Consider the following 13,076-nt stretch of genomic DNA (forward strand, 5'->3'; position numbering starts at 1 on the left):
TTGCCTTAACAATTTCTTCTTATTTTAATTCCCCTTATGACCATGCAATTTTAATTACAACAGGAAAGACATGCTTGACTCCCACATCTAACCAAGTAGAAACATACAGAAGTGTAAACAAGGGGTTTATCTTAAGTGTCCTAAAAAGCAAATTCTGTGATACTCTAACACCAACAAAGTTGGTGGCAATCTGCAGCTGGATTCAAGGACTGAGTAAATGTCTGCAGCTTTGTGACTACAGCTGCTCTAATCAGACACAGATAATAGCAATGAAATTTCAGAGGTTACTAATGTGCATTTTTTAGCCTGATTGTAGCCAGTGTCTTTCTGAAGCCTAGTCCAACATATGAAAGTACTTTAAAACTTAGTTTGTATCAGAAAATAATTATTTTTAAAATACTTCTGGTATTGGTTGCATCTTTAGTCTTAGTTTGATGTGGATGATGCAGCTGCTGGGGGACTAAGAACTTGAGCATTGCTAGTCAGTGAAAAAGACCTGAAATATTCTTCAAATTGAAACTTTTGATCCAGTGCTTGATTTCTTATTTTTTAAAAGATACAGGGTTTTCTCTTTGACCAGTACAGCTAAATTTTTCAGAGATATTTTAAAGTATTTTGCTTTACTGTGTTTTCCTTATTATAGGATTATCCTAACTCCCAAAAGTGTAGGTGTTCTTTTGCACTGTGCACTAAATCTGAAAAGGACTTTTTCAGGGCTTTGCTGAATCCTGTGAACTGATATTGTACAGTCATTACCTCTACTTCATTTATCAGTCTTCACATAGGAGGAAATGAAACAATGACAGGGAAAGACAACAGGATGGTCAAAGGGCCAGGAGTTCTGATTTGCTTCCTGCCATGCCTGGCTCCTTTTCTTAGCCCTGGGAATAACTACACATGGCTAAGGGAGTCTGAATTAGAGAGGAGTTTTTCTTCTCTTGATGATACCTTAACTTGTCAGTTAGTCAAGTTGAGTCCTCTCACTTGCAGTGATGCTAATTGAGGAGCTACAGTGCCCTGGACGGCTGAAGACTCTTAAAAAACTGAAAGGAAAGCGACTGAACAAACTCCAACCTCTGCCGCAGACTTTACGGCTACTCGGGGTTTTACAGCTGGATGACAACCACCGTGTCAGCAAAGCAGCCACATCCTGCCTCTCCCGTGCAGCAGCAAACAAAAACTTTAGGGAAAAGGTAAAGACTGCAGCTCTGCCAGCTTTTCTGAACAGATGCTGCAATGCATGGAACTTGTTGTATCCTCGAATAGCACTACTGTCTGCTCAGCACTTCATTATCTATTAACCAGAACCTGAACTACAGCAATACTCAAATGTCTCCTGCATCCTTTATTCAATTTCAGATATGTAAAACAGTGCTTATGTCAGTCTGAATTTGAGTGCTTGATTATGCTGAAGTTTATAAAGCCTTTTTTTTTTTTTTTTTTTTTTTTTTATGTAGGCTCTCTTTTTTTACACTGATGTTTTATCTGACTGTGATGCAAGACTTCAGCAAGCTGCATGTTTGGCCCTTAAAAATCTCAGAGTAAGTATTTCACAGCTCTGTTTTGCTGTGTATGTCTGGCAAAAATTTCTAGATGCAAAAGTGTATCTAGGGTTTTTTGTTTGTTTGTTTTGGTTTTCAGCTGGTAGCATTACATTTTCAGCTTCCTTTTGTTTGGAATTCATGAGTTTGGCCGCCAAACTATTAATGCTGTTTTTCCAAAGGCAGCAGGCAGAGGGAGCTGCAGGCGCACTGGAGCGTCTCAATTTGATCTGACAGGCACTGTACAATCAAAGAAAGGCTGTTTGCTAACTTCTGCAGTATTGTCAGTGGAGAAGGACAACAGACACTGTCTGACTGGGGGACATCTAGCATGTAGAAAAATAAGCAATTCAGCTATATATGGAGTAATCTTAAATTTTTTATGGTTATAGTTAAATAATGTCATCTTTTTAACAATAGCTGATTACAGAGGAATTTTGCATTGCTGTTTTAAGAAACTCTGAGTACATTTCCAACAGCCACAAGTCTGTAATAAATCAGTTTGCACACAAGGGATTATTGTGAGTAAGGTTTCTACAAACATCTAGACACAAGATTGGCCCAACAAACCAGTGTTGCTCTCACAGTCAGATTTTCAAAGCAACTCTTGCCCTTGCACAATGTGCATTAACACCTTCAGTGAAGGTCCCAAATGCTTTATGATAATTTAATGGCACTGGAGCAGTGAATTGTAGCCTTGAACTTTTATACTTTTCCATGCCCCAAAGCAGAAGGGAAAGTAGCAGAGGTGAGATCATGCTGAGAAAATTTAACTGCAAGCTGATATGTTGGGAGAGAAAATAAAGGTCACAGTACAGTTTTTAGTATGTGTGTGTTTACCTTACAAAAAATCTCCATCAGAATGTTTGCTGAAATTTTGCAAATTTTTGTTGCAAATTTTTCTTTTCTCAAATAGGGTGTTGAGAGTATTGAGCAGGTTGCCCACCTGTGCCAATCTGAAACAGAAGAAGTTAGGAATGCAGCCAGGGAAACAACGCTGTCCTTTGGTAAGCCTCTCCTACAACTTTAAAATGCAGATTCTGAAAAAGTAATGTGAAATAGTCCAGAACCAGAACAGGCCTACAGTGTAGCCTGAACACATCTAGGACAATGGAAATGTTTGAACAGCTATTTCATACCATTACGATAAACTTTGTATCACATATAATAACCAAAGGTTCCCACTGAAGTTTGTAGAACCAGACCAAGGAGATTTTTGTAGGGTAAAGTGCTTTAAAAACTATTAAGCTTTTTAAAAGGTGGCAGGTAAGTACTGACAGTGCTGCTGGAGTCCTTCTGAGTAGTAGTACTGGCATCAGCAATTTTCTCCTCGGATTTTGTAAAAAGGAAATTTGAACCAGACAGATCACAACGAAGCATCTTCTAGCTCTGAAATTACCTAAACTGATTTAGAGATCTTTCGTATATGACAACAACAGATTCTTGGACACAGTAATTTTCCTGTTCCTGAAGCCACTTTGATTCATGCTTAGTTCTGGGGATCTCCGGTCTTGTTGCACAGAAACATTTGGACTCACATGTATTGTAAAACAGGTTTTCCAACTGTGATGTTCCAAATCATTAGTCGTGTGGAAATGTTTACAGAAAGCCTGATTTTCCATGGTGGCTTCTAGCAGATTTTTGGACACTAGTCCCTTGGAGATGTGTTTGTCACTACTGAGAGTTCTTGTTAGTTCTGAGCAAGGTCCCAACAGAAGGATTTCCTAAAGTATGACTTTTCCTTCAGGTGTTTCTCACTGCCTTCTCTTCCTCAGCATGGAATATGTTTTCTTTCTCCATAGGTGAGAAGGGACGACAAGCCTTTGAGAAAATGGACAGAATTTGCTGTGAATTAAGAGAAACTGTACAACAAGAGGCTGAAATTGAAATCACAGTATTTTAGTAGTGGAATATGAGGAGCTGAATCATATTGTCCTCACAGCCATGCATGGTTACCTGAGGATTTTGTTTTGTTGCTTATTAGTGTCTGGTTTACTCATGCCCTGCTATATACATGCTGCATACTGACAGGTTTATTTCCAAAGGGGGGAGAGTTTGCCATCTACACTAAGCAGCCTGGAATACATTTTTCCCTGTTTCTTAGCACACAATGAAATAGCAATGAATAAAAACTAGGATCTCTTAGAATGTGGGACCAGGTTATAATTTGAGTTAAAATTGCCATCTCACTGGAATAATCTGCCCCTGATCAAACTCTAAGTCAAATATGACCTATTTTCCATAAAGCATTCTATTAACCTGGCATTTCTCAAAGAGCAGAGAAATTACTACTCTCCAGCAGTCCATCTAGAAACTAACAGACAACATATCATTTACATCAACTGCCTTATGCATTAGAAAAATCTAGTGGCATTGCTTGGTGATTTTCTTTTCTTGTACAATGTAGTTGCTGAAGGAGAGTTTGTTACTTCAGAAGCCAATTTCTTCATAATCATTGCAATTTAAGACAGGTTAGAGGACTGACAGGGATATATACAGAGAGTATATCCTCAGCAGTTTACAACAGGAAGGTATGTATTGTATTTGCTATGTACAGGTCTGACTGACATATGGACAGCTCTGTATAAGTTGTTTTGTGGTTGTTTGTTTTTTAAATTTATTCTATAGTCATAGATCAAGACTTCTCATAATCATACACCCATTATCAGGCTCCTTATTCAACACTTTTTAAACTTAGTGGAAGGTAGCCATAAAGAGAAGCCTGGCTTCAGGTATAATACTTGAAAGGGTTTGGCTTATGTGTATATAGTTTTTTTTTTAATATATATGCTACTTTTCTATTCAGTATTTATTTGTTGGATTTCATACTGTTTTGTAAAATTCTAATAAAACATTTGAGTCAAATCCCTGCAAGTGCTTCATAGAGATGTGCTTGTAGCATTGTAAATAGGTATAAAGCAATAAAAAAATTAAGATACTTAGATGACACAGAGCTTGATAGGCATTATGTCATGCACCTACTTCTGTGCTTTGTGAGAAGTTCATGCTTGCACTTTGATAAGAGACAGAACTCCTCCTTTGCTATGGGTTTTGAGTCTGGAACTGCACAGCTTGCTTATGCAGTTGAGGTGTTTACTGATGAGCTCTGAACAGCAGGACCATGGGGTTTAGGTCATGTTATTCCACAGGAAAGTAAAACCCAAGTGGCTGTTTATCTGTGCTGTAACTCTAATTTTAATTTACAGATTTATTTAAAAGTGAGGGGAAAAAAGCTGCTCTACTTTGGTAAATTCACTGCTTCCCCAGGCCTCAGTTCAGAAGGGGGAAAGGGAAACAGATGGTGCCTTGTAAGAGACAGGGCTGCCCAGTCAAGTTTTTCATAAGGCAGCCTGACACTTAAGTTCTGACAGTTTCTGAGAGGAAACCTTATGCAGCTACTGAAAATTCTCTTTTCAAGCACTTCTCCTTCATTTGTAGGTTTCTTTAAAAATGCAAACAGAAAGGTGAATACATTAAACCAAAGAACATGGAAACTGGATGGCTGCAGATGCAGCCTTCCTTTAAAGGACTGCTGAGGCCCTGAAAATTCTCAAACTATTATTTCCTGGCAACACAGGGTTTTGCAGGCTGGGCTTTTTGGCCCAGATGCTCTCACCTCCTGATAGGCTTGCTGAGCAGTGCAGCCACAGCAGCTCTGGAGGAAAACACAAGGATTTCTTTTTGATCTCCAGTTTGGCCATGGCTGTGGTCTATAATCTACTTCTATTAGGTTTATACTGGTGCTGCTGCTCCTGGAATTTGCTGTTGTTGCTGTGTATGGCCAGACCCTCCACCCATCAAGTCAGAGTCTGTTCTAACCTGTCTAGAAGGAGGTGTTTTGTGCTGGGCAAAGACAGAAGATGTTCATCTCTCTGGCCTGGACAAACCTCTGCAGTGTCTCCGCAGTCTCCTTCGATCACGTTCCACCTGCACATTGGATAGAAGAAACAGTCACAGAAACCTGCCACCAGATAAGGAGCAAAAAGACCTCTGGACAAGAGAGCAAAGAGCTTTCTTCTCAAAGATTGTAAATGCACCAGAGAACAATGGGGGCAAAAAGCTCTTGAAGTAGAGCATGGAAGAGAAAGAGCAAGAAGAAACAGTTTCCAGCACAGGAGAAATGAAATGTGAAATGTGTGTATATGGAGACACTGAGGCAAGAAGTGCAGAAGCAGGGTGAATGTGCATTTGTGAAGGCAATGGGGTAACAGAAGAGAGAAAAAATACGCAAATGTGCACACAGAGGGCAAAAGTAAGAGAGGGGAGGACTCCAAAGTGCTGTCTGTGGAAATGTGTTGTGTTCCAGAGGAGCTTGAGTCTTTGCAGAGGCAGCAAGAGCCAGGTTTACCTTCTCAAGAGTCCTCCCGAGCTCAGAATTGTATTGCTTCAGCTCATACTTCTGAAGTTCCAGCTTTGCAACTGCTTGATACAGACAATCCAGCTGCTGCAATAACAGTCTCTTCTCTGAGAGCCATAATAGCTGCTCCCCTTCTGCAACAGCCTGCTGGGTATTCAGAGAGGAGATTATGTGAGCTGGTGCCCCACAAAGGTTAGAAGGGCCAGAATCAGTAACTCCCAGTTGGGAGTGTGACTGGACTCAGGAATGGACAGTGCTAAGTTCCTTCCTCCCCTTCTGGCCCCCAAGACATCTCTTCCTAGATGCCCTTCTCCAGATAACCTTGAAGACCTCCACACAAATTTGCCTTCATGCTTTTTGGGCTTTGGCACAAGTACCTCTTCAATGTGCAATTGAAGCTTTTAACCTAAATGACAATGGACTGAATTCCATTATTTCCACTGGCAAAGGTGTGCCTCAGAATTCTACATCTCTGAAAGCATCCTCTGAGCACCATCAGTTTAGCTGCTGTTCCACCCTCATTATCAAATTCTGTTTAGTACATTAGTTTGGTCAGTTGTGCTGTTTCCTTTCTGTGCCAAATCCTAACCATGACATGTTTGCTAAGCTTGCTGGACAGAAGAGAACCAATTACTCACCCCCAGCTTTTGGACATGATTTAGTTTTAACATTAAGCTCCCTAATTCTTTCAGTAGTTCTGGGCTTGACAGAACACATTCTAGCAGGTGAAGCAAGCCTGCTGGCTGCAACCATAGTTTCTTTGGCCACGCAGGTCATGTACTTATGAGAATACCTATTCCTACATATTGGTGGGAAACATCATTGGAATCCTTTATAGACATCTTAGCTGACAGACAATCAACACAGTGCCTACCTGGTGATGGAGGTGGTCTGTGTTCCTCTCTGAAACCATACTCTGCAGCACAGCTCTTTCTTCCCTCAATGCCCCGTTGGCCATTTCACTGTTGGTGAGAGCAACAGTCAGAGCTTCTGCCTTCTCCTTCCATTTCACTTCTCTGCTTTCAATCTGCTTCAAAACAGCAGTCAAACGCTCCAGTTCTTCCCCCTTTGCTTTGCGTTCCTCTTCCAGCTGTTGGGTTAGCTCCTTCTGCCTTTGCAAGGAACAGTCTCTCTCCTGGAGAGCTTTTCTCTTCTCTGCTTCTTCTTCCTCCCAGTTTTGGAGTCTCTGGATTTGTTTCCGTAGGGTCTCCCTGTCATCTCTCCATCGCAAAGCCGATGTTATTTTTTTCAGGAGTTCACTCTGCCTCTTAAGCTCTTGTTCTCTTCCACTCAGAGCTGTCTCTAAATACTCGACTCTGTCTCTCTGGTACTTGATCTCTTCATCCTTCTTTGTCAGAGTCTGCTGGTTGTGCTGGAGATCTTCCCGAAGACCTTTGATTTCCTCTTCTGACTCTTTTTGCTCACTTTCAGCCTTGGCTAGTGCTACCTTCATTCTTTCCTCACGAAGCTGGGAAGCATTAATTTGCTCTGTCTGCCTGAGGAATGCCACACGGTTTTCCTTCAACGTTTCATTCATTTTGTCTAGATCCTGCTGCAGATTCTTGGCCTGCATGCCTTCTAACGCCTTCTGCTCTTGAAGGTCCTGGATGTGCTCTTGCAAAGACACTATCTCTTGATCTCTAGCTTCTAAAGAAGATTCAGCATACTCTAATTTTTGCAGCACAGATTTAGTCTGTGTTGCTGCCTCGTCTTTTTGCTGTTGAAGCTTAGAGACAGCCTCCTCCAGAATATGTATCTTTTCTTCTCTTTCTTTCAGAGTCAGTTCTGTTGCTTGAAGATTTCTTTGCACAGCTTCATGCTTCTCCTCCTTTTCCTTCCAGGCCTCACACTGCTTTCTAAGGGATAAAATTTCTTGCTCTTTTTCCTCTAGTGCCACTTGAAGATACTGCAGGTCTTCCTTCTGCTGCTTAGAGTCTTGCTCTTGTTTTCGCAAATCCTCAATGAGTTCCTTCTGAGATGCAATCATTAAATCCTTCTCTTCCAGTAGTGCTGTATTGCATTCTAAGTCTCTGCATAAGGCATTCATCTGTTCTTCTGTTTTTTCCTCACAGTTCCTTATTTGTTTCTTTAGGCTGTCTACAAGTCTGTCTTTGTCTTTTAATGTCTCTAAGGTCTGCTCCAGTTGGTCACGGACAGCCCTGAGCTGCATTTCCATGACTTCTTCAGCTTCCTGGATTTGCTTTTGTTGTGACTGCAGCTCTTCATGTTTTTCAGACAAAGAAAGTGTTGTATTTACTGCTTTTTCATGAAGCTCTTGCAGTTTCCTCTCTTGCTGTTCCTTGTACTGCTGCAAGAGTCTTAACTGATCCCTTTGAGAATCACACTCACTCTCTCTGTCCTTAAGATCTGCCCTCAGGTGTTCAAGGCTCACGTGCAGAGATTTCACCTCTTCTTTCTCCATTTCCAGTTCTTGGATCTGCTGAGTCAGAGATATAAGCTCCAAGTCTTTCTCCTTCAACTTTCCTTTCATACAATCAAGATCCACCTGCAGATTTCTCACTTGTGATGCACCCTGTTGTTCTAGAGCCATTATTTTCTCTGCCTGGAATGTGATCTTCTGGTCTCGCTCCTCAAGCTCCTTCCTCAAGTTGCTGACATCTGTCCTCAGCATTTCTTGCTGCTTCTCCAGCTCCTCCATCTCTTCTTGCTGGTACTTGATCTTCTGGTCTCGCTCCTCGAGCTCCTTGCCCAAATTGCTGACAGCTGTCCCCTGCATTTCTCGCTGCTTTTCCAGCTCTTGTATCTGTTCTTGCTGGGATCTGATCTCTCGGTCTTTCTCCTCCAAGTCTTTGCTCATTTTGCTTACAGCAATCCTTTGTTTTTCTTGCTCTTTTTCCAGCTCCTGTATCTCTTCTTGCAGTGAGTCCATCTTCTGTTTTTTCTTTTTTATGTCCTTGATAACCTGATCAAGAGCAGTTTGGTGCATTTCTGCCTGCCTTTCAAGCATTTTCATCTGCTCCTGGTACAACTTCACTTCTCTCTCCCTCTCTGACAGGATGGCAGTCATATGAGTGAGACTCTCCTGCAAAACTTTTCCCTGCACTGCCTCTTTCTGGAGCATCTGAATTTTCTCCCACTGAGTTTCCACTTCCTCATTTTTTATTTTTAAGATAGACAATGTAGCCTGAAGTTCTTGTTCAAGGCAGTGACTCATCTCTATTGCTGCATCTGCTTGGGTTTCAGAGGCCAAGACTGATTCCCGCAGAAGCTCTGTCTCCCGTACCAGTTCTTTTTTCACTGCTTGCAGTTCACACTACAAAACAGGGAGGAAAAGATCTGGTAATTCCATCTGTACAGGTCTGCTTTTTGTACTGGACTTTAACTCTTGCTTCAGTGGCTATCAAGGGCTGCCCCCTCTCTCCCTGTCTCTTGGGATGTTGTAGACCTTTCCTGCCCCACCCTTTAGGTTGCATCTTTCCCAGCTTACTCATCCAGCTCCATCTTCCTTTTTTGCCCTTCTCAGAACCTCTTCTAGCTGTATTGTTCTGGGGAGGAACTGCCAAAACTGCAGCCAAGATTTGCAGTCCAACCTTCTGTTGAACTCAACTTATGCCCATAGTGAATCACTGATTCATGTGCTGCATTAACTGTCCCAGCATAGTCCTGTGGGGTCTGCAGGTACCTTTGAGTGTGAGCCATTGGCTCTGCTACCTGTCCTAGCAGCGTGTGGCCTATGACAGATGATTGCAGCCATTTCACATGTTTGGGTTATTATTCTTCTAAAGCCAGCCCATAAAGGTTGCTTGAAGAATTCAGAAGCGTATTGTTTCATACCAGCTCTTTCAGGAGCTTGTTTATTTCTCCTTCATGATCAGCTTCCCGAAGCCTGAGGGTATCTTCATGCTGCTGTTCCACACTCAAGAGCTGCTGTGCCATGTTTTCCCGTTCCTGCTTCATCAAGGATCTGTCTGCTTCCAGCTCACATTGGAGGTTCTTCAAGTCCCCTGCAAACACCACAAGTGGCAAGATTGAGAATCTACCCAACCAATGGTTCCAACTTTACTGACCTTAAGCCATTCAAATTTCAGCATAGGAAGGATCTGTCTTCAGCTCCTTCACTCCTCAGAAGCACTGCAGAGAGCAAGCTATATTTATTTCATCCTTCCTACGGAGGGGGATCATCAGAAACAAGGAACATGAGCCTCTCACTGTGAACTGCTTCCTTGGCCTGCGTGACTGTGTCAAGTTGGATTTCAAGATTGTTCCTGGTGATCTCCAGCTGAGATGAGTGGTGCTGAGCCTTCAACAGTTTGGATTCCAAAGTCTCCTTCACTGACCTGCAAGTTGGGAACATGGAGAGAAATGACTTTCTTGTTGCTGACACCCACACGGTGGGTGAAGAAGTAGTTCAGGATCCCTACCCTGCTGCTGGTGTAGCCACCTCTAGCACCTGCACCATAGGTAATAAGAATTAGCTTAGAAGTGGAAGAACCTCAAGATTTTCAGCATGAACCTCTAGCTTCACATATGTTGATGTCCTACTCACAGTATCTGCATGGAATAGCCCTGAACTCTGAAAATCCCTTGTCAGACTACTTGGCAAGCAAGAACCTAGATTCAAATGCACAGAACAAGAAACCAAAGCCAGAAAGAAACTTCAGGTTTCAGTACATGTCTGTATGGATTAATTGCTACTCAATTCAGAGCCAAGTTGTCTTGCTTTGGACTTCACACAGCAATGTGCAAGAGGGCATAAGCATGACCTCACTGCTCAGGAGAGCTTAGCAAGCTCTAGCTGGCAGAAAGAGAACATTCAAATCACGGTATACGAGTTGGTTTTTTTATTTTTCACTGAGATGCAATTAAATCCTCATGCAACGATTTATTACTTTTATAATTGCAGACATTAAATAATTAATTTTTCTGACCTTGGGAATCCCTCCTGCCTTTACCTGGCCTCTGCCAGCTGCTCTGAAAGGTCTTGTCGGTCCCGCTCCGTGGCTGCCAGTTGCCCCTCGAGGGCAGCCTTCTCAAGCACCAGCAACTCCTTCTCCTCTGACACCTTGCCCAGAACTTGCAGTTGCAGAGAGGACTCCTGGCGCAGCTGCTCCAGATCACTGTGAGCCGACTCTTCCCGGAGGGAACCCTGAAGGTGGACACAATACAGTTAAAATTCCAATCTCTGGAGTTCTGTGCGGAGCCAGCCAGAAGTAGCAGAAAGAAAATGTCACAGTTTAGTAGTCTGGGCAGACCAAAACACAGAGGACACAATCGCTCTCTACTAATGCCACCCTCCACCCTCCAAAGGGAAGGTGAAAGGGGAATAAGGCTGAGAGACTTAAAAGTTGGAAATTAAAACAGAAACGGGTTTACTAGAACTGGAGAATCACAGTAGCTCATAGCGTAAGGACAAATATGCACATATATACATGCATATACATACAACCCGATCTCGATGCTGTCAGGATAGGTGTCTGACGCCCCTTGCGGCAGGGCAGACCCAGGAGGGGGCTCTGCCAAGCACCTGATGGATGTGGATTCTGAAGAGCAGGTGGAGAGCTGGAGGTAAAGGAGCGCAGAGGAACAGCACCCAAGCAAGGAGCGGGTGAAAGAGAGGAGGGGCTGCCGGGTTGCGTGACTTTTACAGAGGCTGGGCAGGAAATGGGAGGCAATACTGACTTCTGTCATTGCCCCCCCCCCTTTTTTTGGGCTGCATTAGCAGATGCTACGTCCACTCTGTACCCTGCACACTCACCCTTACTGCTTCCAGCTGCTGCTCTAACTCTCGAGACCGAGTCCGGTACTTCAGTACCTGCATGGACACAGAATAACGATGAGCGAACGCAGCTGGTAACAGACTCGGTTCCTCCTGCCTTAGCCCGAGCCTTTACAGCCCGGGCACTGTACTTGTGCTGCCGCTGCTACAGTCCTCACCTTGGCCTGCAGCTGCCGCACCATCACCCCCTGCCAGTCCCGCATCTCCTCCGAGTGCTGCAGCTGCCTCTGCAGGGAGCTCAGCGCCCACGACTGCCCGGTCCCCGTCGCCATGACCGGCTTGGCAGCCGGGGGCTTTCCCACTTGAGAGACCCCGCAGCTGGGGCGCTCCGCCGGGCTGGAGCGGGAGCTGGCCCGCGGGGCGGGAGAGTCGGGCTGACTGGGGGACGCTCTGTGGCGGTGGTTGGCTTCTGGCTTTTGGCTTCTAGCTTTTGCCTTTGGCTTCTCGCTGAGGGCCGCGCAGAGGCTTCCGAGGTTCTCCTCGGGACCGCTAACGGCTGCGGTGCACGCGCTGTCCCGCGGCAGGCGCAGGGCCCGGGGCCGGGACCGAGCCGGGACCCGAACGTTCGGCGTCGCGCGGCGCTGTGGGGTCGCGGCGGTGGCTGAGGGCAGCCCGGGCTTGGGAGGCTTCGGAGAGGCGTTGGGTGAGCGGGAAAGGTCCGGGGCACCTGCGGGGCGGCGGCGAGCGGAATGAGCTGGAAGGGAGCGAAGGAGGGATGGAGGAGAGATGAGGGTGAGGGCTGAGGGGAGAGAAGGCGTGGATGGGGAGGGCTGAGGCGGTGCTGAGGGTGAGAGGGCTGAGGCGGAGATGAGGGGATCGGAGGAGTGCTCAGGGGAGCTGAGGCGGATCTGAGGGAGCTGAGGGTGAGTGAGGGCAGAGGGGGAGCTGAGGGGATCTGAGGGGGAGCTGAGGGTGAGTGAGGGCAGAGGGGAGCTGAGGGTGAGTGAGGGTAGAGGGGGAGCTGAGGGGGATCTGAGGGTGAGGGCTGAAGCGGAGGCTGACCGGGACCGCCGTACCTGACTGCAATTCTTGTTTCCCCGGCAGCGAGGCTTTTGTCAAGGGGCTCGTCCTGGCACTGCTCTTCATGGCGGAGCTGCAGCTCTACCTCACCCCCGAGGTGAGTGGCGGCTGCGGCGGGGGAGGAGGGGGCAGACCTCCTGCTTAATTTCTGAAAATGTTTATGGTTTGCGAGGGGTTCGGCTGAAAGGGAAACACTACACTACAGCGATGGGTATTTCAGGGAGAGCCATGGGATACTCATTTCACTTGCTTTGTTTTACCAGAGCGCTGACCCACAAGTAAGCTCTTGCAATAACATTTCAATCACTTTCCTCAGCAAAGCAACCCCGCCACATACCCCTCTAGCCCAGATGTGCAAGCAGCTCGAACCAGGAGCCCGTGGCTCTAGTCTTGAGAAGTCAGGAAGTAATGACTCATGTAC

The 13,076-nt window shown here is 45.1% G+C and overlaps 3 protein-coding genes and 1 long non-coding RNA gene across 9 annotated transcripts in view; 2 read left to right on the forward strand and 2 right to left on the reverse strand.

Moving 5' to 3' along the window:
* The window catches only part of RIPOR3 (RIPOR family member 3), a 50,927-nt gene extending 46,521 nt beyond the window's left edge, over positions 1 to 4,406 (forward strand). For all 4 annotated transcript variants that reach the window (XM_071759608.1, XM_071759609.1, XM_071759606.1 and 1 more), the window contains 4 exons: positions 991 to 1,193; positions 1,458 to 1,541; positions 2,458 to 2,548; positions 3,344 to 4,406. In XM_071759608.1, coding sequence (XP_071615709.1) covers positions 991 to 1,193; positions 1,458 to 1,541; positions 2,458 to 2,548; positions 3,344 to 3,444 — 479 coding nt within the window. In that variant the 3' untranslated portion in view covers positions 3,445 to 4,406. The remainder of the gene's footprint in view (positions 1 to 990; positions 1,194 to 1,457; positions 1,542 to 2,457; positions 2,549 to 3,343) is intronic.
* Positions 1 to 10,017, reverse strand: LOC139803439 (centrosome-associated protein CEP250-like). 3 transcript variants are annotated; one of them, XM_071759605.1, is made up of 5 exons: positions 9,694 to 10,017; positions 6,773 to 9,172; positions 5,890 to 6,045; positions 5,361 to 5,468; positions 1 to 3,362 (listed from the first exon to the last, which is right to left on the reverse strand). In XM_071759605.1, the coding sequence occupies exons 1-4, from the start codon at positions 9,814 to 9,816 to the stop codon at positions 5,406 to 5,408; spliced, it is 2,742 nt and encodes a 913-aa protein (XP_071615706.1). In that variant the 5' UTR covers positions 9,817 to 10,017; the 3' UTR covers positions 1 to 3,362; positions 5,361 to 5,405. The 3 variants fall into 3 exon arrangements, with proteins under 3 accessions (XP_071615706.1, XP_071615705.1, XP_071615704.1); XM_071759604.1 differs by lacking the exon at positions 1 to 3,362 and having other exon boundaries at positions 5,361 to 6,042; positions 9,694 to 9,855; XM_071759603.1 differs by lacking the exon at positions 1 to 3,362 and having other exon boundaries at positions 5,361 to 6,045; positions 9,694 to 9,855.
* On the reverse strand, positions 9,985 to 13,026 carry LOC139803442 (MAP7 domain-containing protein 1-like). Its single transcript, XM_071759612.1, has 5 exons — positions 12,652 to 13,026; positions 11,794 to 12,302; positions 11,615 to 11,671; positions 10,812 to 11,005; positions 9,985 to 10,196 (listed from the first exon to the last, which is right to left on the reverse strand). Exons 1-5 carry the CDS (start codon positions 12,719 to 12,721, stop codon positions 10,025 to 10,027), a joined length of 1,002 nt encoding a protein of 333 aa, XP_071615713.1. The 5' UTR covers positions 12,722 to 13,026; the 3' UTR covers positions 9,985 to 10,024.
* LOC139803445 (uncharacterized) overlaps positions 12,154 to 13,076 on the forward strand; it is a 22,848-nt gene continuing 21,925 nt past the window's right edge. Inside the window, exons 1-2 of the long non-coding RNA XR_011729011.1 lie at positions 12,154 to 12,278; positions 12,680 to 12,752. This is a non-coding gene — a long non-coding RNA (uncharacterized lncRNA). The remainder of the gene's footprint in view (positions 12,279 to 12,679; positions 12,753 to 13,076) is intronic.

Source organism: Heliangelus exortis, chromosome 16, assembly GCF_036169615.1.
Source record: "Heliangelus exortis chromosome 16, bHelExo1.hap1, whole genome shotgun sequence".
Classification (NCBI taxonomy): domain Eukaryota; kingdom Metazoa; phylum Chordata; class Aves; order Apodiformes; family Trochilidae; genus Heliangelus; species Heliangelus exortis.